The sequence below is a fragment of the Hoplias malabaricus genome, chromosome 12, assembly GCF_029633855.1.
Source record: "Hoplias malabaricus isolate fHopMal1 chromosome 12, fHopMal1.hap1, whole genome shotgun sequence".
NCBI classification, from domain to species: domain Eukaryota; kingdom Metazoa; phylum Chordata; class Actinopteri; order Characiformes; family Erythrinidae; genus Hoplias; species Hoplias malabaricus.
This window is the reverse complement of record NC_089811.1, coordinates 36,375,616-36,402,663: the sequence shown is the minus strand read 5'-3', so window position 1 is coordinate 36,402,663 and position 27,048 is coordinate 36,375,616. Positions and strand designations below refer to the sequence as shown.

Genomic DNA, 27,048 nt, shown 5'->3' with positions numbered 1-27,048 from the left:
CCTTTTTGTCAGACTGCTTACCAACCTTAAAAACAGCAACAATAAATATATAATCTAGATACAACTCATGAAATGACCAGGGGCTAAAACTTGTTGTGTGATCTACATCTTATAGATTACACTTACCTTTTAATAATGGAAGTGTTCTGTTTGCAGCTCTGCCAATGGGAAGTGCTCCACGATTCCGCACCGATGTTACCGACACCTCCATTATCATCTCCTGGAGTCCTGTGCCGAAAATTGGATATAAGGTATTTGAGTACATCTCGGTATTTTTTTGGGAAATGTTTACATTGCACACTACATTTTGAGAATCTATCTTAAGACATGCACTCTCACATACCCTTCTCTCTATCTCAGTTGACTGTGAGGCCAAGTCAAGGTGGGGAAGCTCCCAGGGAGGTGACATCTGAGTCCGGCAGCGTCTATGTCTCAGGCCTGACCCCTGGAGTAGAGTACACCTACAGCGTCCAGCCAGTTATCAATGGCCATGGGCATGGTGTCCCCATCACACGTCGTGTCACCACACGTAAGACTGCAGCCACATCATGTCTTATGTCAGAGGTTTATTGACATCTCACACATCCATGAGGTCAAACTGTGCTGTTGTAACATGCAGTGTTTCTCTCTTTTTAGCTCTGTCCCCACCCACTGATCTCAGCTTGGAGACCAACCCAAACACTGGAGAGCTGACTGTCCAGTGGAATGAAGCCAAAACCCCAGGTTAGCACTGTGTTCTTTATCATTTCTTCATGTTTTATTTCACTGAGGGCTTTAGCAGAGTAAGACTACGAGTTACTACTTCTGAAATATAGTATTCTTGCAAAAATTGAGTGTAGATTGCTTGTAAACAACCATACGACGCCATATTGCACTGCTGTTTGGAAAAAATCTTATTACAAACTAAGTTCCATATGCATTCATATTTATGTTGCGCCTGCTGCTTTAAGCAGCAGCGCGCAATATATTGTTATCCGATTTGTTTTACCCCATCTCGAGCGCCAGACTCTCCTTGTCGCTACAGTATGTTTCGTTCATTTTTGGTTGGGAAAAGTTTTCGAGCTACGGGCGATTTTTTGGAGGGTCCCCCCCCCCTTAGAAATTCATTGAATCGTGAGTCTGTCAGTTGTATTCTGTGAGCTTGGGTGAGAGAGAGAGAGGGGGGAGGGAGGAGGGGGAGGGGTAGAGGCAGAGACTGAGGGGGAGAGCTGTGAAGGACATAGGCACTCTGTAACACTTTAAAGGTCATTTTTAAGGGGGACGTCTTAATTATCCAGGGTTTCTTAAGGTGGAATTTTTTAAGAATACCTCATTCACAATATACTGACTGTCTTTTCAACATTTTAAGCTTTATTTCACGTGGTCATTTTTAAAGGTGGACGTCTCAATACAATTGTGGGTTTCTTAAGGTGGAATTTTTCTTAAGGTGGTATTTAAAATGTTTTGGCCATCTTTTTTTGCTTTTAAGACTCTTTTGGCCTGTGATGTGGACATCTCAATACAATTCTGGGTTTCTTAAGGTGGAATTCAAAATGTATCGTTTTCCATTCACGCCCTACGGAGCTCCATAGAGTCCAATGTAAACTGCTGTGGGAGAGTGCTCTCTTAACATCCCACTACCAACAGCTTAGCAGTCAACTCCTTCACCATACCGTTGTCTAGTGACCCACGCGGGTTTTCCATACCGACGACCTCACTTTAAGCGGGAAAGACGCGGATCGGGGGACAGGGGTTTCAGCGGCGCAACATCTCGCGTTTCCTCGTGGAAATGCAGACCTCTAGTGATATTTACCATGCATTCCTGTGCAAACATTGTTCCCTTTCTTCTTCCGCCCTCAGTCTGAGCCTTTTTTATACACATTTATATCTTACTCCACAGATATCACTGGCTACAGAGTGACATGCACTCCCACCAATGGGCAGCAAGGCAACTCTCTAGAAGAGTTTGTTAAGGCAGGACAGACTTCATGTACTCTGGATAACCTCAGCCCTGGAGTGGAGTATAATGTGAGCGTGTTTACGGTGAAGGACGATATGGAGAGTGTGCCCATCTCTTCTACAATCACTCCGGGTATGGCTTATAAACACACTCAAAATACCGTGAATGATGACTGCCTTCTTGTTTTGAGGCCTTAAAATTTAATATGACATTTATTATAATAATTATTAATAATAATAACCATAAAAACAACATTGTTACTATTAATGTAATCAATTGTAATAATAATAATTATTACAGATATTTTAGGGTAAATTTACACTGAATTGGCTTTTATTATAATTCTTAGTTTCTGATACTTGGCGTTTAATCTTTTTGCGAGAAAGTACTGGATACAAAGTTAGCATTGAAATCTCTTTTTATTGATAGTTCAGGTTTTATATCTCCTGACATATGTACTTACCGCCATGGTAAGTGCCACCTAAGGGTTTGAATGTCACACATTAAACAGTGAGATGTGGCTTTCCCGTTTATGGACAGAGATTTCTCCAAATTCACTGAAACCTTTCACAATATTATGTGTGGTACATGGTGAAAGACCTGTATTCTTTGCAATCTTACACTGGGGAATGATCTTTCTGAAATGTTGAACAGTTCTCCTGTGAAGTTTGGTACAAGGCACCATTTGTTCTTGTTGCTGTTTAAAGGTGTAAACTAACCTCAGAACCTCAAATTCTAGATTATATTTTTAAATGTCCTGACTTACAAGTTTATAATTACCCCACAATTTTTTTCAAAGATGTGTGTCTCTGTCGGTGTTAGTGTATAATTTGTATACATATATAAATTAATCATGTCATAAAATTAAATGCAGAAGTATTTAAGTTAATATCGTCTTTAATCAAGTTTACAAAAACAGCTTAGTCATGTTGGCGTTTTACAGTATTCTTTCAATTTTTTTAATGATATACACTCCTGTTGTCTACACAGGACCTGACGCTCCTACAAACATTCGTTTATCCAATGTAACTGAGGACAGTGCCCTGATAATCTGGACACCTCCCAGAGCGCCGGTCACCGGTTACATACTCGTCCTAATAGTGGGAGGCTTACATTCCAAACAGCTGCGTATCCCTGCTCGTCTGACCCAGTACACCCTGTTGAACCTGCAGCCAGACACGACGTACACAGCCACACTGTACTCCGAAAAAAACAATGTGATGAGTGAAGGATCTGTAGTAACCTTTAAGACCTGTGAGTTTGAGGTTTACTCTTTTATTATTAGTATCAGGAATATGTTTCTAGGGGTGTGTGCACAAATGTAGTCACGGCAGAGTAGAATCTACTCATTCAGAATGTTTAAGGAGGTGGCCTTGGATTATTTAATTATTATAAATACTATGAAGTAGTTGACAAGTGAAATTCCAGTCTGTACCTTTGTCATTAACAAGTCTGTCAGTGCTCCCTAGTTTAGACACTGAGATAAACCGAGAAGAAGATGCATAGCCTTTTTGTCAGACTGCTTACCAACCTTAAGAACAGCAACAATAAATATATAATCTAGATACAAACCAACCTTAGATACAACTCATGAAATGACCAGGGGCTAAAAGTTGTTGTGTGATCTACATCTTATAGATTACGCTTACCTTTTAATAATGGAAGTGTTCTGTTTGCAGCTCTGCCAATGGGAAGTGCTCCACGATTCAGCACCGATGTTACCGACACCTCCATTATCATCTCCTGGAGTCCTGTGCCGAAAATTGGATATAAGGTATTTGAGTACATCTCTGTATTGTTTTGGGAAATGTTTACATTGCACACTACATTTTGAGAATCTATCTTAAGGCATGCACTCTCACATACCCTTCTCTCTATCTCAGTTGACTGTGAGGCCAAGTCAAGGTGGGGAAGCTCCCAGGGAGGTGACATCTGAGTCCGGCAGCGTCTATGTCTCAGGCCTGACCCCTGGAGTAGAGTACACCTACAGCGTCCAGCCAGTTATCAATGGCCATGGGCACGGTGTCCCCATCACACGTCGTGTCACCACACGTAAGACTTCAGCGACATCATGTCTTATGTCAGAGGTTTATTGACATCTCACACATTCATGAGGTCAAACTGTGCTGTTGTAACATGCAGTGTCTCTCTCTCTTTAGCTCTGTCTCCACCCACTGATCTCAGCTTGGAGACCAACCCAAACACTGGAGAGCTGACTGTCCAGTGGAATGAAGCCAAAACCCCAGGTTAGCACTATGTTCTGTATCATTTCTCCATGTTTTATTTCACTGAGGGCTTTAGCAGAGTAAGACTACGAGTTACTACTTCTGAAATATAGTATTCTTGCAAAAATTGAGTGTAGATTGTTAGTAAACAACCATACGACGCCATATTGCACTGCTGTTTGGAAACAAATCTTATTATAAACTAAGTTCCATATGCATTTATATTAATATTTACCATGCATTCCTGTGCAAACATTGCTTCCCTTTCTTCTTCCGCCCTCAGTCTGAGCCTTTTTAATACACATTTATATCTTACTCCACAGATATCACTGGCTACAGAGTGACATGCACTCCCACCAATGGACAGCGAGGCAACTCTCTAGAAGAGTTTGTTAAGGCAGGACAGACTTCATGTACTCTGGATAACCTCAGCCCTGGAGTGGAGTATAATGTGAGCGTGTTCACGGTGAAGGACGATATGGAGAGTGTGCCCATCTCCTCTACAATCACTCCGGGTATGGCTTATAACACACTGAAAACGGCTTGAGAGCTGACTGCCTTCTTGTCATGACGCCTTAAAACTTGATATGAGATTTATTATAATTAATAATAATAATAACCATAAAAACAACATTGTTACTATTACTATTAATGTAATCAATTGTAATAATAATAATTATTACAGATATTTTAGGGTAAATTTACACTGAATTGGCTTTTATTATAATTCGTAGTTTCTGATTCTTGATGTTTAATCTTTTTACGAGAATGTACTGGATACAAAGTTAGCATTGAAATCACTTTTTATTGATAGTTCAGGTTTCATATCTCCTGACATATGTACTTACCGCCATGGCGTTGCCTCCTAACCAGTCCACACTGTTTAAATTACCACAGAAACTCATTTGTAGTATGAGACGTTTAGTTCTGTAGCACCTTCGGTATTGCAGTTATCCATCTCCCGAGTTTGGAGACATTTCCACCTTAAATCATCTGAGACAGCAAAAGCAAGTCAATATCACCCATTGTTTTTTTTTTTTTACTGACTCTGGGGCTTCGTAACACATTAGACTGGTTTTCAAGGCACAAACAAATTGGAGAGCCAGCAAATGATGAGGAAACATCTTATGAACTTGTGAACGTCCACTTTAAGCTTGTCGAGGGTCTGTGGTGGACATTGTCAGATTCTCCTCTTTATGATGTGACATACAATTTCCAAAGGAGACATGGGTTTTCTTTAGTACCCCCAAATCCATGTCGGCATGTTTTTCTTCTTCTTCTTCTTCTTCTTCTTCTTATTATTATTATTATTATTTTACACAATAGTATGATGGTTTCTCATGCAATGCCACCTAAGTGTTTGAATGTCACACATTAAACAGTGAGATGTGGCTTTCCCGTTTATGGACAGAGATTTCTCCAAATTCCCTCAAACCTTTCACAATATTATGTGTGGTACATGGTGAAAGACCTGGATTCTTTGCAATCTTACACTGGGGAATGATCTTTCTGAAATGTGAAACAGTTCTCCTGCGAAGTTTGGTACAAGGCACCTTTTGTCTTTGTTACTGTTTAAAGGTGTAAACTAACCTCAGAACCTCAGATTCTAGTTTATATTTTTAAATGTCCCGACATACACACATCTTTGAAAAAATTGTGGGGCAGTTATTAACTTGTGTGTGTGTGTTTCTGTGTATAATTTGTATACATATATAAATTAATCATGTCATAAAATAAAATGTAGAATTATTTAAGTTAATATCGTCTTTAATCAAGTTTACAAAAATAGCTTAGTCATGTTGGCGTTTTACAGTATTCTTTCAATTTTTTAATGATATACTCTCCTGTTGTCTACACAGGACCTGATGCTCCTACAAACATTCGTTTATCCAATGTAACTGAGGACAGTGCCCTGATAATCTGGTCACCTCCCAGAGCGCCGGTCACCGGTTATAGACTTCTCCTAACTGTGGAAGGCTCACATTCCAAACAGCTGCGTATCCCTGCTCGTCTGACCCAGTACACCCTGCTGAACCTGCAGCCAGACACGACGTACACAGCCACACTGTACTCCGAAAAAAACAATGTGATCAGTGAAGGATCTGTAGTAACCTTTAAGACCTGTGAGTTTGAGGTTTACTCTTTTATTATTAGTATCAGGAATATGTTTCTAGGGGTGTGTGCACAAATGCAGTTACGGCAGAGTTGAATCTACTCATTCAGAATGTTTTAGGAGGTGGTCTTGGATTATTTAATTATTATTAATACTATGAAATATTTGACAAGTGAAATCCCAGTCTGTCAGTGCTCCCCAGTTTAGACACTGAGATAAACCAAGAAGAAGATGCATAACCTTTTTATCAGACTGCTTGCCAACCTTAAAAACAGCAACATTATAAATATATAATCTAGATACAACTCATGAAATGACCAGGGGCTAAAACTTGTTGTGTGATCTACATCTTATAGATTACGCTTATCTTTTAATAATGGAAGTGTTCTGTTTGCAGCTCTGCCAATGGGAAGTGCTCCACGATTCAGCACCGATGTTACCGACACCTCCATTATCATCTCCTGGAGTCCTGTGCCGAAAATTGGATATAAGGTAATTGAGTACATCTCGGTATTGTTTTGGGAACTGTTTACATTGCACACTACATTTTGAGAATCTATCTTAAGGCATGCACTCTCACATACCCTTCTCTCTATCTCAGTTGACTGTGAGGCCAAGTCAAGGTGGGGAAGCTCCCAGGGAGGTGACATCTGAGTCCGGCAGCGTCTATGTCTCAGGCCTGACCCCTGGAGTAGAGTACACCTACAGCGTCCAGCCAGTTATCAATGGCCATGGGCACGGTGTCCCCATCACACGTCGTGTCACCACACGTAAGACTTCAGCGACATCATGTCTTATGTCAGAGATTTATTGACATGTCACACATTCTGTGCTGTTGTAACATGCAGTGTCTCTCTCTCTCTTTTTAGCTCTGTCTCCACCCACTGATCTCAGCTTGGAGACCAACCCAAACACTGGAGAGCTGACTGTCCAGTGGAATGAAGCCAAAACCCCAGGTTAGCACTGTGTTCTTTATCATTTCTCCATGTTTTATTTCACTGAGGGCTTTAGCAGAGTAAAACTATGATTTACTACTTCTGAAATATAGTATTTCATCCATCCATCCATCCATTATCCACTGCTTATCCGGGTCCGTGTCGCGGGGGAAGCAGTCGGAGCAAAGAAACCCAGACCTCCCTCTCCCCAGCCACCGCCTGCAGCTTTTCTGGGGGTATACCGAGGCGTTCCCTGGCCAGTCGAGACATGTAGTCTCTCCAGCAAGTTCTTGGTCTGCCCCAGGGCCTCCTCCTCATTGGACATGCCCGGAACCCCTCACCAGGAAGGCGTCCAGGAGGCACATGTACCAGACGCCCGAACCACCTCAACTGGCTCCTCTCGACGTGGAGGAGCAGCGGCTCCACTCCGAGTCTCTCCCAGATGTCCAAGCTCCTAACCCTGTCTCTAAGGGAGAGTCCAGACGCCCTGCGGAGAAAACTCATTTCAGCCTCTTGTACCCGTGATCTTGTTCTTTCGGTCACTACCCAAAGCTCGTGACCATAGGTGAGGGTTGGGACGTAGATTGAACGGTAAATCGAGAGATTTGCTTTTCTGCTCAGCTCTCTCTTCACCACAATGGACCTGTACAGAGCCCGCATTACTGCTGATGCTGCACCGATCCGCCTGTCAATCTCCCTCTCCATCTTTCCCTCACTCGTGAACAAGACCTCGAGGTATTTAAACTCCTCCATTTGAGGCAGGATCTCACTTCCAACCTGGAGAGAGCACACCACCCTTTTCCGACTGAGTACCATGGACTCGGATTTGGAGGTGCTGATCCTCATCTCTACCTCTTCACACTCGGCTGCAAACTGGTCCAACTGGAGGTCCCGGCTCGATGAAGCCAACAAGACCACATCATCCGCAAAAAGCAGACATGGAATCCTGAGACCACCAAACCCTCCGCCACTTGACTACGTCGAGAAATTCTGTCCATAAAAATTATGAACAGAACCGGTGACAATGGGCAGCCCTGACGGAGTCCAACTCCGACTGGAAACCATTCGGACTTACTGCCAGCCATACAAACCAGACTCCAGCTCTGTTTATACAGGGACTGGATGGCTCGTAGCAAAGAATACACAGAGGGACACGGTCGAATGTTTTCTCCAGATCCACAAAACATATGTAGACTGGTTGAGCAAACTCCCACGCACCCTCCAGGATCCTAGCGAGGGTAAAGAGCTGGTCCTGTGTTCCACGACCGGGGCGGAATCCGCATTGTTCCTCCTGGATCCGAGGTTCAACTATCAGTCGGACTCTCTTCTCCAGTACCCCCGCATAGACCTTACCGGGGAGACTGAGGAGTGTGATCCCCCAGTAGTTTGAACACACCCTCCGATCCCCCTTTTTAAAAAGGGGAACCACCACCCCAGTCTGCCGGTCCAGAGGCACTGCCCCTGATGTCCATGCGATGTTGCAAAGACGTGTCAGCCAGAACCGCCCCACAACATCCAGAGCCTTGAGGAACCCGGGGCCCTACCGCCAAGGAGTTTCCCTACCATCTCGGCCACCTCAGCCCCAGTGATAGACGAGCCCCCCCCCTCTGCGGAAGACGTGCTGGTGGGATTGAGAAGATCCTCGAAGTATTTCTTCCACCGCCTAATGACGTCCCCAGTCGAGATCAACAGTTCCCCACCCACACCATATACAGTGTTGGTGGAAAACCGCTTTCCCCTCCTGAGTCGCCTGATGGTTTGCCAGAAACCTCTAGGAGCCAACCGAAAGTCATTTTCCATGTTCTCACCGAACTCCTCCTACACCCGAGTTTTTGCCTCAGCGACAGCTGAAGCCGCGAGCCGCGAGCCGCTTGGCTCCTCGGTACCTGTCAGCTGCCTCCGGAGTCCCAAGAGGATGCAGTCGAAGCTCTGCCGGATGTGGGAGTTGAATATCTTTCTGACAGGTTCCTTTGCCAAACGTTCCCAGCAAACCCTCAACACACGTTTGGGCCTGCCAGGTCTGTCCGGCATCCTCCCCCGCCATCTGATCCAACTCACCACCAGGTGGTGATCAGTTGACAGCCCAACACCTCTCTTCACCCGAGTGTCCAGAACATATGGCCGCAGGTCTGATGATACGACTATAAAGTCGATCATCGAAATGCGGCCTAGGGTATCCTGATGCCAGGTGTACTTGTGGACACCCTTATGCTCGAACATGGTGTTCGTAATGGAAAAACTGTGACGGGCACAGAAATCCAATAACTGAACACCACTCGGGTTCAGATCAGCGGGGCCGTTCCTCCCAATCACGCCCCTCCAGGTCTCACTGTCATTACCCACGTGAGCGTTGAAGTCCCCCAGCAGAACAATGGAGTCCCCAGAATGAGTGTTATCCAGCACCCCCTCTAGGGTCCCCAAGAAGGCATGGTACTCTGGACTGCTGTTCGGTGCATAAGCACAAACAACAGTCAGAGCCCTTTCCCCAACCCGAAGGCGCAGGGAAATTACCCTCTCGTCCACTGGGGTAAACCCCAATGTACAGGCGCTAAGCCGGGGGGCTATGAGTAAGTCCACTCCTGCCTTACGCCTCTCACCCTGGGCAACTCCAGAGTGAAAGAGCATCCAGCCCCTCTCAAGGAGATTGGTTCCAGAGCCCATAGTGTTTCGAGGAGAGCCCAACAACATCTTGCCAGTACCTCTCAACCTTGCACACCACCTCAGGCTCTTTTCCCACCAGAGAGGTTACATTCCATGTTCCAAAAGCCAGTTTCAGTAACCGTGGATCAGAACGCCAGGGCCCCCGACCCCGGCTGCCACTCAATCCACAATGCACCAGACCCAGATTACTACCTTCTTACTAACTTCTTGCATAAATTGAGTGTAGATTGCTAGTAAACAACCATACTACGCCATATTGCACTGCTGTTTGGAAAAAAATCTTATTATAAACTTAGTTCTGGATATTTATACAAATGGCAAAGAGATTTATAGGGAAACTGCTGCAGTGAATTGTTTTTACCATGCGTTCATATTAATATTTACCATGCATTCCTGTGCAAACATTGCTTCCCTTTCTTCTTCTGCCCTCAGTCTGAGCCTTTTTTATACACATTTATATCTTACTCCACAGATATCACTGGCTACAGAGTGACATGCACTCCCACCAATGGGCAGCAAGGCAACTCTCTAGAAGAGTTTGTTAAGGCAGGACAGACTTCATGTACTCTGGATAACCTCAGCCCTGGAGTGGAGTATAATGTGAGCGTGTTCACGGTGAAGGACGATATGGAGAGTGTGCCCATCTCCTCTACAATCACTCCGGGTACGGCTTATAAACACACTCAAAATACCGTGAATGATGACTGCCTTCTTGTCCTGACGCCTTAAAACTTGATATGACTACTTCAAATTTCACCTGTTGATGATGGATGCATTTGATACAGGACCTATTTAAAATATTTTTACTAGTTGTAGATGTGAACATTTTAAACTGAAACACTTGATTCTAATCATTCTTTTTCCCATGACTTTGTCTATTTTGACTAAAGTCACCAAACACTAATGGAATAATAAGAATTTAATTTATTTCTCTGACAATAAGTGATATGGAACTACAGATTTATTATAAATAATAATAATAATAATATTAGTGTATACATTACTGTTATGTTTATTAATATTATTAATTGTAATAAAAACTAATAATTATTACAGATATTTTAGGGTATATTTACACTCAATTGGCTTTTATTAAAATTCATTTGTTGTCTTGACGTTTGTACTCAGTACATTCTCGCATAAAGATTAACGTTAGTATTGAAATCACTATTTTTATTGATAGTTCTGGTTTCATATCACTTGATTTATGCTTACCGCCATGGTTCACTGTAAATTTGCACATCGTGAACCATGAGAAAGATGCTGATTTATTAATTTTTTTCCTCCTTTCTTCTGTGTCTGGATTGTTTTCCCTATCCCGGCTTTCTACTCTTCCTCTGTTAATTCTGTAGAGGTTCCCCAGCTAACAGACCTCCATTTTATCAATGTCACTGACTCTACGATTGGCCTTACCTGGAGTCCTATTAACTCCACTGCTATAACGGGCTACCGCATCACTGTGGTGGCTGCCGGTGAGAGTTTGCCTATCATTGAGGACTTTGTGGAGTCCACCACAGGCTTTTACACTGTGTATGGCCTTGAGCCTGGTATAGACTACGACATCAGTATCATCACTGTCACGGAGAAGGGACAGAGTGAGCCCACCACCATCACACAACAGACAAGTGAGTGTGTGTTTGTGATTGTTTTAAAATAAATCTTGTTAGTTGTTATTTATATCAGTATTCTTTCTGATGGGCTGCTAATTTTATGCAGTGTATAACCACTTTTTGAGTACATTCAAGTTCTATTTTTACTTGCTTTATTGACTTATTATTTCTATTCAACTTCAATAGCTGTGCCTGCTCCCACTGGCCTTGCGTTTAGTAACATCAGCACTGACAGTATGATGGTGACTTGGGTTGCCCCCAGCGTTCGTAAGCCCAGCGAAATTAACAGATACTTAATACGCTATCACCCAGTTGATGATGAGGATGACACTACTGAAATCAGTGTGGATGGAAACACCCACAGTGTTGTTCTTCGCTGTAAGTTGTCTACTTACATTTTTGCAGTTTTACTTTCTCTGTTTTCGGTTCTTACTGATCTTTCCTTTTCTCCATGTGTGTCTGCAGATCTTCTGCCTAACACTGAGTACCTGGTGAGTGTGATCTGTGTTTATGAAGAAAGAGAAGGTTCCCCTGTGATCAGCACTCAAAGAACGAGTAAGCTTTTATGATAGAGTCTTGACTTGGACAAAAATGACCCTTGCTTGCCTCACAGACTTGGTGTTGTGACATCTACTTAATGAGAGTTTTGACTTTTTCCGACTTGCAGTACTAGATTCCCCAGTTGGTCTCAGTTTCTCGGATGTCGGCACAAACTCCTTTACCGTGCACTGGCAGCCTCCTCAGGCCTTAATCTCTGGCTATCGTATTCGCTATCAAATGATCAGCGGAGGTCGCTCTAAGGAGGAGAGACTCCCACCCTCAAGAAGCCACTTCACACTGACTGGACTTGCTCCTGAGACAGAGTACATCATCAACATCTATGCTGCTAGCGGTTCTCGCGAGAGCCAGCCACTCACTGGAACCAAATCCACAAGTAGGTTACAGCTTTTACCCGTGCATACTGCTGTAACTGTGTTCATTTTTCTGCCTTGACATATGTGCAGGAGAGTCTAATTCTAATCCACATCCTTGCAGCAATATATACATGTAAACTGAAACTACTCAAAGAAGCCTGACTATATGATGACTATGTCTGTTGGCTTAGCTTTGCTCTTGTTCAAAAATATTCTTGTGTTACTCTTTCTCACTGCCAGTCTCTGATGCCCCTACGGATTTGGAGGTCACTTCTTCATCACCAACTAGTATTACAGTTCGCTGGGATGCCCCCTCTGTTACTGTGAGGTACTACAGAATTGCACATGGAGAGTCAGGTAAATGAATTACATCCTAATGACACTGTGTTCTTTTGTACTCCCTCGTATTTAAAGGTTTTGCCTCTCAAAAAGTGATTTGCTGTTATAAGGTATTTGCTGTATACAGTATAGACCTGTGGCATTGTTTTCAATAGTCATTAAATGGATTTTTTCCAATCAGGTGGTCATGGAAATCCTACTGAGTTCACTGTTCCCGGCTCCCAGACCAGTACAACCATTCAGGGGCTGAATCCAGGCACTGATTACACAATCACTGTATATGCTGTAACAGGGAGAGGAGACAGTCCTGCCTCTAGCACACCCATCCACGTCACCCATAAAACAGGTACATCTGCTCTACAGCCTCGTGAAATCTAGATGGGTTCATTGATCTGACATCAGGACTCATTAAAGACTAAAGCCACCATGAGATTGTGAGACTGTGAAAATAAAAACATGAGCTATCTTGTGTGTTTCCGTAGATATAGAGTCTCCATCGGAAATGGAGGTGACTGATGTGAAGGACAGCACTATTACTGTGCGCTGGACCCCAGCAGAGGGCCCAGTCACTGGATATCGGGTCACTGGCACTCCCCGCAATGGCCAAGGCCCCTCTTTCTCTGAGGTGGTTGCTCCAGGTGAAAAAACTACAGCTTATTTGATTCATTTGTGTGTTCAGATGCTACACATGGACTTGTCTCTAAACAAGAGATTAAGTCAAAAGGCTTTATTTATGCTGTGGTTTATTTATTTATGTATTAAATAATCTAAAATCACTTTTTTAGATCAGACAGAAATGACATTCTCTGGACTAATGCCTACAGCAGAATACACTTTGAGTGTTTTTGCATTGGGACAGGATGGAGAGAGCCCTCCACTGGTCGAAACTGTAGTTACAAGTGAGTAGAATCTGTCTTTATAAGAACACTATTGGTATATAAAGCATTTATACAGTTTCATACATGATGTTTATAATAATGCTCATAAAATATTAAGAGTGAACTTTAAAAAACGATATTTATTTATTTATTTAAGTGATTCTTTAATATTTTTGGTAGAAATATTCCATCCATCCATTATCTGTAAGCGCTTATCCAGTTCAGGGTCGCGTTGGGTCCAGAGCCTACCTGGAATCATTGGGCGCAAAGCGGGAATACACCCTGGAGGGGGCGCCAGTCCTTCACAGGGAAACACACACACACACATTCACTCTCACACTTTTGAGTCACCAATCCACCTACCAACGTGTGTTTTTGGACTGTGGGAGGAAACTGGAGCACCTGGAGGAAACCCACGCAGACACAGGGAGAACACACCACACTCCTCACAGACAGTCACCCGGAGGAAACCCACGCAGACACAGGGAGAACACACCACACTCCTCACAGACAGTCACCCGGAGGAAACCCACGCAGACACAGGGAGAACACACCACACTCCTCACAGACAGTCACCCGGAGGAAACCCACGCAGACACAGGGAGAACACACCACACTCCTCACAGACAGTCACCCGGAAGAAGCCCACGCGGGCACGGGGAGAACACACCAACTCCTCACAGACAGTCACCCGGAGCGGGAATCGAACCCACAACCTCCAGGTCCCTGGAGCTGTGTGACTGCGACACTACCTGCTGCACCACCATGCCGCCTGGTAGAAATATTCATTTCTTAATAAGTAGTCATCAGTAACATTCTTGAAACTCTCGTTTCTTTGCAGCTGTGGACAAACCCAAAGACTTGACCTTCTCGGATGTGGATTCCACTTCCATGCGTATCTCTTGGGAGAGTCCGGATGGCCAGGTGACCTCATACAGAGTATTGTACTCTAACCCAGAGGAAGGTGAGCGTGAGCTTTACCCTGCTCCTCATGGTGAAGATGAGTCTGCAGTGCTGCGTCATCTCCGACCTGGTACTGAGTACACAGTTAAAGTCATCGCCCTGCACGATCGCACCCCCAGCCCTCCTCTGCTAGGCACACAGACTACAGGTACTGCAGATTAATACGTTGGTTTTACCCTTTAAATATACCACAGATATTTTAAAAGTAACAATATATCTATGTAAAACCATTCTCAAATAAACGTCAGTTCTGCAGTTTGAATATGTATCATACATCGAGACCTATATATCGAGTTTTTCCTTCTGTTTTGTGGTTTCACTCACTATTGTCTTATCTCTCTAGCTATTCCTGGCCCCACCGATCTACAGTTCTCTCAGGTTGGCTCCACCTCTTTCACTGTGCTTTGGTATTCCTCCCCTAATGTCCAGCTGACTGGCTACCGCGTGGCCATCACTCCTAAGAACAAGAATGGTCCTACCAAGGAGGTCCATGTTGCACCCGACTCCGCCGAGTACCACGCCAGTGGACTTATGGTGAATTTAACTTAAGTTCTTCATTGCTTTTCCACATCTTAAGGAAAATGTAAATGCCTATGATTGGTTTAGAAATTATGAAGCTATTTTTTGCAGAAATCATTTTGAACATCTGCTATGTATGTTTTAATACATGCGTTGACCTTGCTAAGCATTAATGAAAGCCTTGTACTAACAGCAGCTGCGACCACTCTGGCTAGTGGTCTGAGGCCAGTAATACTCTCGACTAGTACGACCACATGTGCAATGCCAACCTTGTGATTTAGTCTTGTGGCTAAAATGGCAATGAATATCCACACTAGAATATTTTAGAGGGCAAACAGCAGAGGCAGCAGATCTTAATCCCTCTATCTCCCGCTCTCTCTTTCTCTTTAGCCTGCTACTGAGTATGAAGTAGAGGTTTATGCTGTGAAGAATTCTCTCACAAGCCGTCCGGTCAAGGGTGAAGTCACGACTCCCGACAGTAAGTTCTGCTTCGGCTCTACTTTTGCAATAAAAGCGTGGAAATTCTCTGAGACTGTTTATAAACTGTCTCCCCCTCATACATCTGGTTTATAGACATCAGTCCCCCTCGTCGTGTACGGATCTCCAACGTGAAAGATTCTTCCGTCACACTCACGTGGCGCACAAAGACTGAGGCCATCTCTGGATTCCTGGTTGAGGCCACACCTACCAGTGGAGGTCACACTCCCATCCAGAAGACCATCCCCTCAGACTCTCGCACCCACACAATCACAGGTATACTGCGCTCCTGATTCTTTATTTCTGCATGTTAAAATCTTTTTCGTTGAGTTATGACTGTCCCATCTTTGTCCGTAGGTCTGCAGCCAGGTACTACGTACAAAATAAACATTTACACCCTGAATGGAGGCGGTCGTAGTGAACCATTCACTCTTACTGCCACCACAGGTAACTATCTGAAAACTAAATTACGGTCATGACTGCTGTATGTTCTGATCTTCCTGCTCTTCTATGATGTAGTTTGTCAGATAAATACTAAATCTTTGTCTGTCTTCAGCTAAACCAGTGATCAGCCCTCCGACAAACATCCGTTTTACTTCCCTGACTCCCAACACCATCTCCTTCATCTGGGAGCCCCCTCGGAGCACCATCACAGGATACTACATCACCTATGAGGATGCCGGCAGCATCCCAAGAGAACTTCTCCCAAGACCTCTTGCTGGCCAAAGCGGCGCTTCTATCTCAGGTACTGGGCTCTGTCTGTCTCTCGTAAACGTTTTCTTCGTTAGTCTAGGCTTTGTCTTTTGTCCTGTTACTCGTTGAAATGTGTCTTTTGTTCATTTGAATGCTGCCTATTTGTGGTATTTTTACCGTCGACATTTTAGTTTTTTTCCCATGTGTTCTTTTTCTCGTCAGACAAATGCTTACTTTTTTTTTTGTCATAATATTAAAGCTTCAGTGTTTATTTATTTATTTATTTTTATTTGTGTGCAGGTCTGAAACCAGGCACTGAGTACATCATCCGAATCGTTGCTTTAAACAATGCCCAAAGAAGCACACCACTCATGGGGAAGGCCAGAACTCGTAAGAACCTTTTTGTTTTCCACTTATTGAGAAATAAATTGTTGTTTAATTTTATCATTCATATGATGAGATACTTTGATTACACCTGGCATTAACATGCATTTTGTATCAAGTTTATATGTGAAAAAGACTGGAAACTCCTGTGTTGTCCCTCTTTGACCGACATGTTTCTGGTCTCTTTACTATCATTGCATTGAAAATGCATTTTGTTCACCTTCTCCAACCTCCGAATGTGGTTTGAGTGATCTGATTACAATCCAGTTACAGTGCATCTGGGGGGTGAAATCCGAACATGATCCGATCACCAAAAATGTATGTTAATGCCAGGTGTCAAAACCTTTTGAAGACGTATACAAAAGGACATCATTTTAATGCTAGTCTGTAGATTTCTTTAGATTTTCCTGCTACTCAAGGGTAGATATTTTGCCTCCCTCTTCTGGCAACTACATGCTACTACATTTCTAGTTTATTTGTTAATGTTTACCCTTTTCTTGCTAGAAGTGGAAGATATCTCACCTCAGCTCCCAGTTCCCCACCGGCCCAAACAGGATATCCTAGACGTGCCAGAAGATGACGGCATAAGGGGAAATCAGGTGCACATAGTTGGCCCCAACAGACATGACACGCTTGGGCAGCAGGGCCAGCATATCTACACTGAGTACCAAAGTTTTGGCCTGGGAGGTCGTGGCCAGCAGCATCCCCTGGCTCCACACCAAGGCAAGCCTTTGGTCTACATCCCTCTTCCAGGGCCAGATGGCCACAGAGTACCCGTGGTAAAGTTGAGCGAAGGCCCAGTGAAAGGCTTTCCATTCGAATTCCCTCTCAACGAAACCGACCTGCCACAGGAAGCCCAGACACAGACCACCATAACCTGGCAACCAGTGCCAAACAGTTCTGAGTATGTGGTGTCCTGCAGTCCCATTACAGATATCAGCGAGCAGACCTTCCAGGTGAGTTTTGGAAAGCCACAGCCTCATTCGTGAACTCTCATTCATTCACACGACTGTGCAGCCAAAACAGAGTTGTATTCATGCAGTGGTATCCCATTCAAAAGTTATGTAAAGTTAAGTGCCCGAGTAATATTTGATCAGCATTGTTCCTCTAACAAATTGTGTACAGCAACATATGAGCTAGAGCTACAGCCAGTAATTTCCCCTTTTATAGAAATTATATCTGGTAAAATGGATTAAGAATATAGGTTTGTGTTTGCAGCTGGCAGCAATGTGGAAAGTGACCAAGAATAAGGGAAGCATTAAAGACCCTGCCCAGTAATTTTCCAGGATGTTATAATAGCACAGCACTGCATAGCACAGAGGCCTACAGCTAATAGCTGCCTATATTTTTAAACTGACATTGAGGAACTTGGAATTTTATTGAGATGTTATTTATTTATTTAGTAATTTATTTTTTGCATTAACACAACATTTCGAGCCACATTTGGTATGGTTCACGCAGCATAACGTTTAATATAAGGCTGCATCCCAAATCCTTCCTTCCTTCCTCCATGGTATGCTACTTGACTTAAATAGTGCTGCCCAGTCTGACTGGCCATAACATAGTGTGTGTGATATATAGCCTTTGAAATATATTGCCTTTTTGTAAATTTCCTTTCAGATGCACCTTCCTGGCTCCTCCACCAGTGCTACACTGATTGGTCTAACCTCAGGAGCTTCGTATAACATCCTTGTAGAGTCACTCAACGAAGGCCACAAGCAGAAAGTTCTGGAAGAAGTGGTGACTGTAGGCAACACTGGTAAATCATCACCTACGCCACATTACGTATCACATTTGATTTGTCACTTTCTTAAGTGTAAAAAAAATCTGATTTTTACAGTACATTTAATAACAGTACCTGTTTTTGTTTGCCCTGTGTATCTCTATATTAATCTATTTTATATTTTCCAGTTCCTGGACCCTCTGCTATCCCTATAGGCAGGGACGTGTGCTATGACACGTTCACTGCTACCTACCATGAGGTGGGCACAGAATGGGAGCGCATGTCTGAGACAGGATTTAAGTTGTGGTGCAGGTGCCTTGGCCTAGGAAGTGGTCATTTCAGATGTGATTCATCCAGTGAGTGACTAATTCTGCACTTTTACATGTTAAATCCCACACTTGCTCCTAGCATGGGAAGCTGTTTTGTTTGTATAAATATATTGGTTCAGCTGTATACCTTTTTATAAGTTACATTATTGTTAATTTGAAGAAATTTCCTCTGAATATTTTACATTTAACTTACAAGAAGGATTAGCAATGCTAATTGTCTTAGCTTTGCCCATGCTAGCCTTCACACATGCCTCAGGTTTGTATTGTCAAGATGTAACTAGACAATACCAAACTCTAAAGACTGGCTTACTGTGTGCTTTAACTCTGCCTCCAAAGATCATGGGTCAGTTGAGCCTATGAATGCTTGTGTGTGTCTGTGTGTGTTTATATGATGGATGAATTCACTCTAAAATACATTCAATGGCCATTTAGACATCTGTACTGTTCTTCACTAGGCTAAAATGACTGTGTAACTGTGTATTGTGGTCTGGGTCAGTGCTGTTTCTCTCAGCCTCTTACACATATTCTACTCTCATACTAACAGAGTGGTGTCATGACAATGGCCATAACTACCGTATCGGGGAGAAGTGGGACCGCCATGCTGAGAATGGGCAGATGATGAGTTGCACTTGCCTGGGAAATGGAAAAGGAGAATTCAAATGCGAGCCACGTAAGCTCCAGCATTTTACATTTACTCAGTCCACACAGTAATAAGACGAATTGATGGGGTGGAAATTTTCTGATAAATTTCCAGTAAATTACTGGTAAACTTTCCATGGAAATTTTGGGATTTTATTGGAATTAATAGGAAATGTTGGATAACCTACAGATAATAAATCAGAGAGAGGCTTTTTGTAGTTGTCACTATTTTGCCAATTTGCGTTATGCCCCGCTTCCCATAAAAAGTGAGTGCATTAGGACTTTTAAAAGAGTAATTTGTGGCAAATGTTTCATTTTCAGACGAATCCACGTGTTATGATGAAGGAAAGATGTACCAGGTTGGTAACCAGTGGCAGAAGGAGTATCTTGGAGCCATCTGCACATGCACCTGCTACGGTGGACAGCAGGTAACGCTTGCCATCCCTGGCCATTGCAATCCAAGACATAACTTTTCATCTTGTTCAGCTTTGGATAGTTTTTGACCTGACTGTAAAAAAGACAAATAATGATCCAGGACCAGCTCTCAGGCTTGTAAATATCACAGACAAAGATTACGGTGTCTCTACATTGTTACACAGTGGAATACTGTGTATAAATGATTCTGTGGCTGAGGCTGTGATGAAATCTAAAAGAGTGCTGTTTCTTCAGGGCTGGCGTTGTGAGAACTGCCGTCGTCCTGGAGGCGACGTAAGCGTGGACCTCATCCAGCCTCCAGTTCACACTGATGTTTATGACCGCTACAGAGAGAATGCCCTGCGCAAACTGGTAAGTCTGAATTGCATAGACAGGTTGGTTTCTACGGTTCACTGTACTTGTTTGGAGTTGTTACAAAGCTTGGGTTGTTACAAAATTGTAATGTTCTTTCTCTCTCTTTCTCATAGAACATCCAGTGTCCCATTGAGTGCCTCAGACCAGACCTGCTTGCAGATGCCCAAAGCCCTTCAGAATAGATTTCTTTATGAGCTGTGCAGAGGAGTGTACCCTAGAGACTGTACTTACTGCATACCCCTGAGTGCCTTTCACTTCTCCTCTCAGTTTACATTCTGAAGTCCTGCTGCTTCCGCACCACTCCTTGCCTGTTCTCACCACTCTCCTGACTCCAGCTTGTTCACGCGGCAGCACAATCTGCTCTCTGTCCTTTGATGTGCACAATAAAGATGCTAGTCAGCATCACTTGGCGAAAAGTCAATCGACTCCAACCTCCACTCGGGACAGAACTGTTTTAGTATTGGAGAGATACAGAATTTTAAAAGATTCTGTCCTGCTTTTCTATTGTTTTAATGTCTTCTCAGAGAAACCAGTAGAGACCAAAGACTACATGTCCTTATGTGTTTTTATTTTTATTTTATTTTTTACCGTTGATGCCTCTTGTCTGTAAGACACCCTTTAGAATGAGTTTGAACTCCGTTTTATGGCCTGAATTCATTTTTGTAAGTGATTTTTCAAAACAAATGAGTGAAATTCTTCAAGGAAAAAAGCAAGCAATGTCTTACAATTGATGTCTTTATGCCTTGTAGGCATCTTTTTCTTTATTATCTAATTTTGACCCCATTTGGAATCGGTTGTTTTGTTGGTTTGCATCTGTGGCCTCTGCTTCCATATGGAAACAAAGGAAAGCACTGTATTAATGATGTTCACATTTTAATGTTTTTTTTTTTTTTTTTTTTTTTTAATTTATCCCTTTTTATCAGTGCATTTTGACAGAATGCAGGTTTTGGATGTACACTTTTTGTTTTTATTTTAGTTTATTTGTTTTGGGTGCCAAAGTCTTAACTACTGTGGACAAAATTCCTTTTTAATAAACTTTTTAAAAAAATAAATATTTGGGTGGAGTTATTGTGTTGCACTTGAGGGCCACCACACATTTCAGGGTATTTATAGAAATACTGTCAGTTTAAGAGGATGTTTACTTTCTACTTTCAAGATACCAGTTTGGGAGCACATCCTGGAGGGGGCGCCAGTCCTTCACAGGGTGACACACACACACACTGTTATTCACACCTACGGACACTTTTCGAGTCGCCAATCCACCTACTGATGTGTTTTTGGACAGTGGGAGGAAACCGGAGCACCTGGAGGAAACCCCCACACAGACACAGAGAGAACACACCACACTCCTCACAGTCACCCGGAGGAAACCCCCACACAGACACAGAGAGAACACACCACACTCCTCACAGTCACCCGGAGGAAACCCCCACACAGACACAGAGAGAACACATCACACTCCTCACAGACAGTCACCCGGAGGAAACCCACGCAGACACAGGGAGAACACACCACGCTCCTCACAGTCACCCGGAGGAAACCCACACAGACACAGAGAGAACACACCACACTCCTCACAGTCACCCGGAGGAAACCCACACAGACACAGAGAACACACCACACTCCTCACAGACAGTCACCCGGAGGAAACCCACGCAGACACATGGAGAACTCATCACACTCCTCACAGACAGTCACCCGGAGGAAACCCACACAGACACAGGAAGAACACACCACACTCCTCACAGACAGTCACCCGGAGGAAACCCACACAGACACAGGAAGAACACACCACACTCCTCACAGACAGTCACCCGGAGGAAACCCCCACACAGACACAGAGAGAACACACCACACTCCTCACAGTCACCCGGAGGAAACCCACACAGACACAGAGAGAACACACTACACTCCTCACAGACAGTCACCCGGAGGAAACCCACGCAGACACAGGAAGAACACACCACACTCCTCACAGACAGTCACCCGGAGGAAACCCACACAGACACTGGGAGAACACACCACACTCCTCACAGACAGTCACCCGGAGGAAACCCATGCAGACACAGGGAGAACTCACCACACTCCTCACAGACAGTCACCCGGAGGAAACCCACACAGACACAGAGAGAACACACCACACTCCTCACAGACAGTCACCCGGAGGAAACCCACGCAGACACAGGAAGAACACACCACACTCCTCACAGACAGTCACCCGGAGGAAACCCACACAGACACAGGGAGAACACACCACACTCCTCACAGTCACCCAGAGGAAACCCACACAGACACAGAGAGAACACACCACACTCCTCACAGACAGTCACCCGGAGGAAACCCACACAGACACAGAGAGAACACACCACACTCCTCACAGACAGTCACCCGGAGGAAACCCACGCAGACACAGGAAGAACACACCACACTCCTCACAGACAGTCACCCGGAGGAAACCCCCACACAGACACAGAGAGAACACACCACACTCCTCACAGTCACCCAGAGGAAACCCACACAGACACAGAGAGAACACACCACACTCCTCACAGACAGTCACCCGGAGGAAACCCACGCAGACACAGGGAGAACACACCACACTCCTCACAGACAGTCACCCGGAGGAAACCCACGCGGACACAGGGAGAACACACCACACTCCTCACAGACAGTCACCCGGAGTGGGACTTGAACCCACAACTTCCAGGTCCCTAGAACTGTGTGACTGCAACACTACCTGCTGCGCCACCGTGCCGCCCAGTTAATGTTATGATATTTTGAGGTATAATTTACTGTTTGAAAAACTTTTCTGTTAGAAAAAATTAGGACAGAACGGAAAAGGTACATTGACCATTCATAACATTTACTACAAACTGTCTGCTAACTGTACCCTACACTCACTCAGTGCCCACCCCCCGAACTCCCTTTCTGTCTTTATTTGAGGAACAATGTTTTTGAACATTTCAATAATTTTCCTCACATTTATCCTAATCTCACTTATTTTCCTAAAGGACTCTACATTTCCTGAATGCTGTTTTTGTTCCAAATCACGTTAAAATCACCTGCCTCAAATCACATCTTTATCAAAACATTATATCTCATTACTCGGCCTAAAGAGCCCCGTCTCAGTTCTTTGGAATGCATAATGCAGGATATATTTCAACTAATTAATTGAATTCATATTTCTAAATGAAATAAGCGTACCATAATCCATGAAATGTCTTGTGTTCATACAGTCTGCAGTGAAAAACAAGTCAAAATAAATTTAGCAATCACTGTTTTTAATGTTTGGGTTGTAGCTCCCTGAATGTTTGTCTCACATTTTGGTGAGAAGGAATACAATAAAGCTGACTTCAATCTGACTGTTTACAGACTGTGAAGAAAATCCAGAGGGTTGTACTTGCCCTGGCACCGATTTCAATGTTTCAATGCTAACTCAGGCAGTGAGTTTCCCCTCATGAATGTTTATGTAAACACATTCTGCCAAATCTTAAGCTTTCCATTGGTTCTACAAATAATACTGTTCATTCACGTTTATTTTCAGCATTTGAGATGTCTACTGACTACTGCAACAACACGTACTATGGCTCTTCTCCTGTGTCAGACAACCTCTTCTAAATGTTATGAGCATTTGTTCTGTTTTCCTGTAAAATTACAGTTTTTAAAAAATGTTTTTGTCCTGACAGCAATGATATACTGTTTCCACAAGGCCTTCATATTGGCCCCTCATTCTGTCTCTCATCTCTCACTCTCTGTATGATTAGATGAGCCCTCTGGATCCTCTCCTGACTGGGCACAGCTGGTTGGAATCCCCTTCTTCTACACATCTGAGCTGAGAGACAGAGGTAAATTTGTCTTTGCTCTTCCAGAACAGCAAATCCAGCCAGTATGTGAGGAAGCTTATGCAGGAGTTGCCACATCATCACCTACATCCCCAGTAAAACCCTCACTAACGGCTTAGATTCAGGAGCAGCATCAGTAGGTCTGACCTCCTAAATCACTACGTCTCCTGGTGTAGACATATTACATCATAACTCATATTGTCTATGTTTTTCACTAATTTGCAAGAGGCTAAATATTTAATTTTAAACAGAGAGAGAGAGAATCTTGGTATAAAATTTAAGTCTGAACCTAAGATAAAATTTATGAATAAAAAATATAATTGTTTATAAATACTTGTTTCAAAATGCCAGTTGTTTTTAAAGACGTAAATGAGATATAAACAGCAATAATCTTAAGCTACATTTGAAGAGGATATGCTATAGCACTGTATGGAAGTCAACCAGAAAATAGGTAATTTATCAGTCTTTCCCCTAACTCCGGGGAATATATGGTGCAATTCCGCTCTCTCTCTTCGCCAATCGCATTGGGTAAAACAATAAAACGTAAGTTCAAGCCTTAGTAGGGCATTTAAACATAAGTCTTGCAAGAAATCACATATCTAAACAACATTTAAGTATCTCTAACAGTGTTGTAATTCTTTGTGTGCAAAACTGCAAGTAGAACACAACACATTTCCATTTCGTGACAGATATTTCCCTCAGTGTAAAAGTTAGCTTAGCGGTTAGCTTCCTTTTCTCTGAGGGGAATCTACCGCCATTTTAATCCTTACATGTAGAGTACGGATACCAACACAGGACAAACGTAATCTCATTGTGAACCTCTCAAAACCACTGAATGTGGTAGTAACGGTCTCGTTTGACTGTCACAAGCAGGAGAGGTGGCCGAAGTTACTAATAATCTTAGCAGTATTTGGCATCTACTTAAAAGAGTTTTTATCTAAAAACATGTTTTCTTTCAAAGTCAAGGAAGTCTTGGACATTAATCTACACACATATGGCTTCTGAAAAATGTTGATTTGAGTGAATAAAGTATTTATTTACAGTTAGCTAAGATTTCCAATATTGTAATTAAAGTGGCCGGAAGTTGGGGTAACTACATCTTTCACTCCTAGGCACAGTGAATACAGCTTGTTTATGGGGCACACCTCAGCAACTCACAAACGATTTAAGTGGATTTCAAAGGAATGTCGTGAAAATATAGAATATGGGCCCATTATAAAGATTTTATGTCGAAAATGCAAATACTTTGATTTTACAGCAGGGGGCAGGATTGACTTGTACTTGTCTGAAGACTACAAATTGTAGAAAACAGTTGTCTTGTGTCTGATTAAAAAATACAATATATATTGTGTTTTATTGTGTTTATTAGATTTTCCTGTCTATTAATGAACAGGGAAAAATCTGAATTTGTTTTTCACAATTAGACCATCAGTAAATCTAGGCTTCAGTGTGAGTCAGTCAGTGAGATTCAGTACAATCACTGATAGGAGGACAGATTATACTGTGCTATTTCAGATAAGATATAAAATAATATTTGCATTCATGTGTTTATGCAACATTTTTATGTGATTTTATGATCTGAGAACACACATATGAGGAAGTTAAAGTGTATGACTGGAGAGGCCCTGTAAGATACCTAACAGGGCTTTTTTTTTCTACACAAACGTGGGAATGTGGGGAAGAGAGCAAGACTTTAACCTTTAAGAATTTCCAAAAATAGTTATTTTTTTATTATTATTATTTTACTAATCTTTTCTTTCCAATCAATGAATAAGCATGAATAAATCCTACTTTGCCTAAACACCAGTCATTTCACATTTGCAGCACTGAGGAGAACCACTTACACCTCAGCAATAATTCACCTCAAATCTGCATTCTCACAACAAAAGGGCCTAACTCTGGTGTAGCTTGGAGTTGTGTTGTTTTCTGACTTTTAATGTTTGTTCGGATTTTCATGTGAGAAACACCCCTAAGCCAGAGGATAAAAAACAGCAGGCAACACCTGAAAAGATAGGTCTTCTGGGAAACACCAGGCTCAAACTGCAGTAGTCTGAAAACAGTTCAGAAGATAAATACAAATCTAAAGTCAGCTGCACAACTAGCTAGTAAAGCTACGCTAAAGTGCAGTAAAATGAACAACAACCTCAATGAAGCATTCAGTGCTAACCGCTAACGCCGCTAGCATGTTAGCACTGTAGCTACGTGTTTCACAGAGCACCATAGAAGAGATGACGATTGAAAGTGAGTAGAGAAGCCGTTTATTTCAGGTTTGTGCCGTTTTTAATCACCCACCGTGGGAGATTTGGTTCTACACAGATATAATTTTGCAAATTACTGGTCATGAAACAACTAGGTGTATGCAGTAGGTCAGGAATCTTACTTTAGCGTGTTGCATAAACACAGAGAATTTCTAAAAGGTAACAACAAAGAAAAGTCATACATGATTTGTAGCATACTTCATGTAAATTCATTCACTACCACCAATTCAAGTGCTCCAAAAAATACAGTAACAGATAACTCCATTAAACCTCTTATAATGATCTTTTGACATTTCTTGCACAGCACAGACCTAAATGTACTGGAATTTAAATGTACTCCAGATTAGAGCTGGACTATGTTTTATTTTTCTGACCAATATTGCAGACCTGTTGTCCCCTGTTAAATGTCCCTTGTTGGTCTTGGTAATAGCTAGAATTACAGTTGTAGCTCTTTTAATATAAAACAAAAAAATATTTCAGTCATAGAGTATTTCACAGGGTGGAAATACACAGTTGCACAACAGGTGGTGTCACAGTCATAGAGCTCTAGGGTGACTGTCTGTGAGAAGTGTGGTGTGTTCTTCCTGTGTCTGTGTGGGTTTCCTCCGGGTGACTGTCTGTGAGGAGTGTGGTGTGTTCTCACTGTGTCTGAGTGGGTTTCCTCCGGGTGACTGTGAGGAGTGTGGTGTGTTCTCACTGTGTCTGCATGGGTTTCCTCCGGGTGATTGTGAGGAGTGTGGTGTGTTCTCACTGTGTCTGAGTGGGTTTCCTCTTGGTGACTGTCTGTGAGGAGTGTGGTGTGTTCTCACTGTGTCTGA

At 42.9% G+C, this 27,048-nt stretch overlaps 1 protein-coding gene and 1 long non-coding RNA gene across 3 annotated transcripts in view; both read left to right on the top strand.

The window, feature by feature from the left end:
• fn1a (fibronectin 1a) overlaps positions 1 to 21,148 on the top strand; it is a 40,146-nt gene extending 18,998 nt beyond the window's left edge. Inside the window, exons 31-66 of one of the 2 annotated variants that reach the window (XM_066685993.1) lie at positions 157 to 251; positions 361 to 529; positions 637 to 723; positions 1,880 to 2,071; positions 2,930 to 3,193; positions 3,619 to 3,713; positions 3,823 to 3,991; positions 4,099 to 4,185; positions 4,488 to 4,679; positions 6,024 to 6,287; positions 6,675 to 6,769; positions 6,879 to 7,047; positions 7,147 to 7,233; positions 10,346 to 10,537; positions 11,226 to 11,498; positions 11,670 to 11,861; positions 11,949 to 12,038; positions 12,151 to 12,417; positions 12,638 to 12,754; positions 12,918 to 13,082; positions 13,219 to 13,374; positions 13,522 to 13,635; positions 14,456 to 14,725; positions 14,921 to 15,111; positions 15,487 to 15,574; positions 15,670 to 15,849; positions 15,931 to 16,020; positions 16,130 to 16,318; positions 16,567 to 16,656; positions 17,158 to 17,606; positions 18,271 to 18,409; positions 18,562 to 18,729; positions 19,247 to 19,372; positions 19,663 to 19,769; positions 20,011 to 20,127; positions 20,244 to 21,148. In XM_066685993.1, coding sequence (XP_066542090.1) covers positions 157 to 251; positions 361 to 529; positions 637 to 723; positions 1,880 to 2,071; positions 2,930 to 3,193; positions 3,619 to 3,713; positions 3,823 to 3,991; positions 4,099 to 4,185; positions 4,488 to 4,679; positions 6,024 to 6,287; positions 6,675 to 6,769; positions 6,879 to 7,047; positions 7,147 to 7,233; positions 10,346 to 10,537; positions 11,226 to 11,498; positions 11,670 to 11,861; positions 11,949 to 12,038; positions 12,151 to 12,417; positions 12,638 to 12,754; positions 12,918 to 13,082; positions 13,219 to 13,374; positions 13,522 to 13,635; positions 14,456 to 14,725; positions 14,921 to 15,111; positions 15,487 to 15,574; positions 15,670 to 15,849; positions 15,931 to 16,020; positions 16,130 to 16,318; positions 16,567 to 16,656; positions 17,158 to 17,606; positions 18,271 to 18,409; positions 18,562 to 18,729; positions 19,247 to 19,372; positions 19,663 to 19,769; positions 20,011 to 20,127; positions 20,244 to 20,312 — 5,804 coding nt within the window. In that variant the 3' untranslated portion in view covers positions 20,313 to 21,148. Of the gene's footprint in view, positions 1 to 156; positions 252 to 360; positions 530 to 636; positions 724 to 1,879; positions 2,072 to 2,929; positions 3,194 to 3,618; positions 3,714 to 3,822; positions 3,992 to 4,098; positions 4,186 to 4,487; positions 4,680 to 6,023; positions 6,288 to 6,674; positions 6,770 to 6,878; positions 7,048 to 7,146; positions 7,234 to 10,345; positions 10,538 to 11,225; positions 11,499 to 11,669; positions 11,862 to 11,948; positions 12,039 to 12,150; positions 12,418 to 12,637; positions 12,755 to 12,917; positions 13,083 to 13,218; positions 13,375 to 13,521; positions 13,636 to 14,455; positions 14,726 to 14,920; positions 15,112 to 15,486; positions 15,575 to 15,669; positions 15,850 to 15,930; positions 16,021 to 16,129; positions 16,319 to 16,566; positions 16,657 to 17,154; positions 17,607 to 18,270; positions 18,410 to 18,561; positions 18,730 to 19,246; positions 19,373 to 19,662; positions 19,770 to 20,010; positions 20,128 to 20,243 lie in introns of both variants that reach the window. The other variant, XM_066685992.1, reaches the window with a different exon arrangement.
• A 4,659-nt stretch (positions 21,149 to 25,807) lies between these two features.
• LOC136664155 (uncharacterized) overlaps positions 25,808 to 27,048 on the top strand; it is a 37,475-nt gene continuing 36,234 nt past the window's right edge. The window contains exon 1 of the long non-coding RNA XR_010795085.1: positions 25,808 to 26,213. This is a non-coding gene — a long non-coding RNA (uncharacterized lncRNA). The remainder of the gene's footprint in view (positions 26,214 to 27,048) is intronic.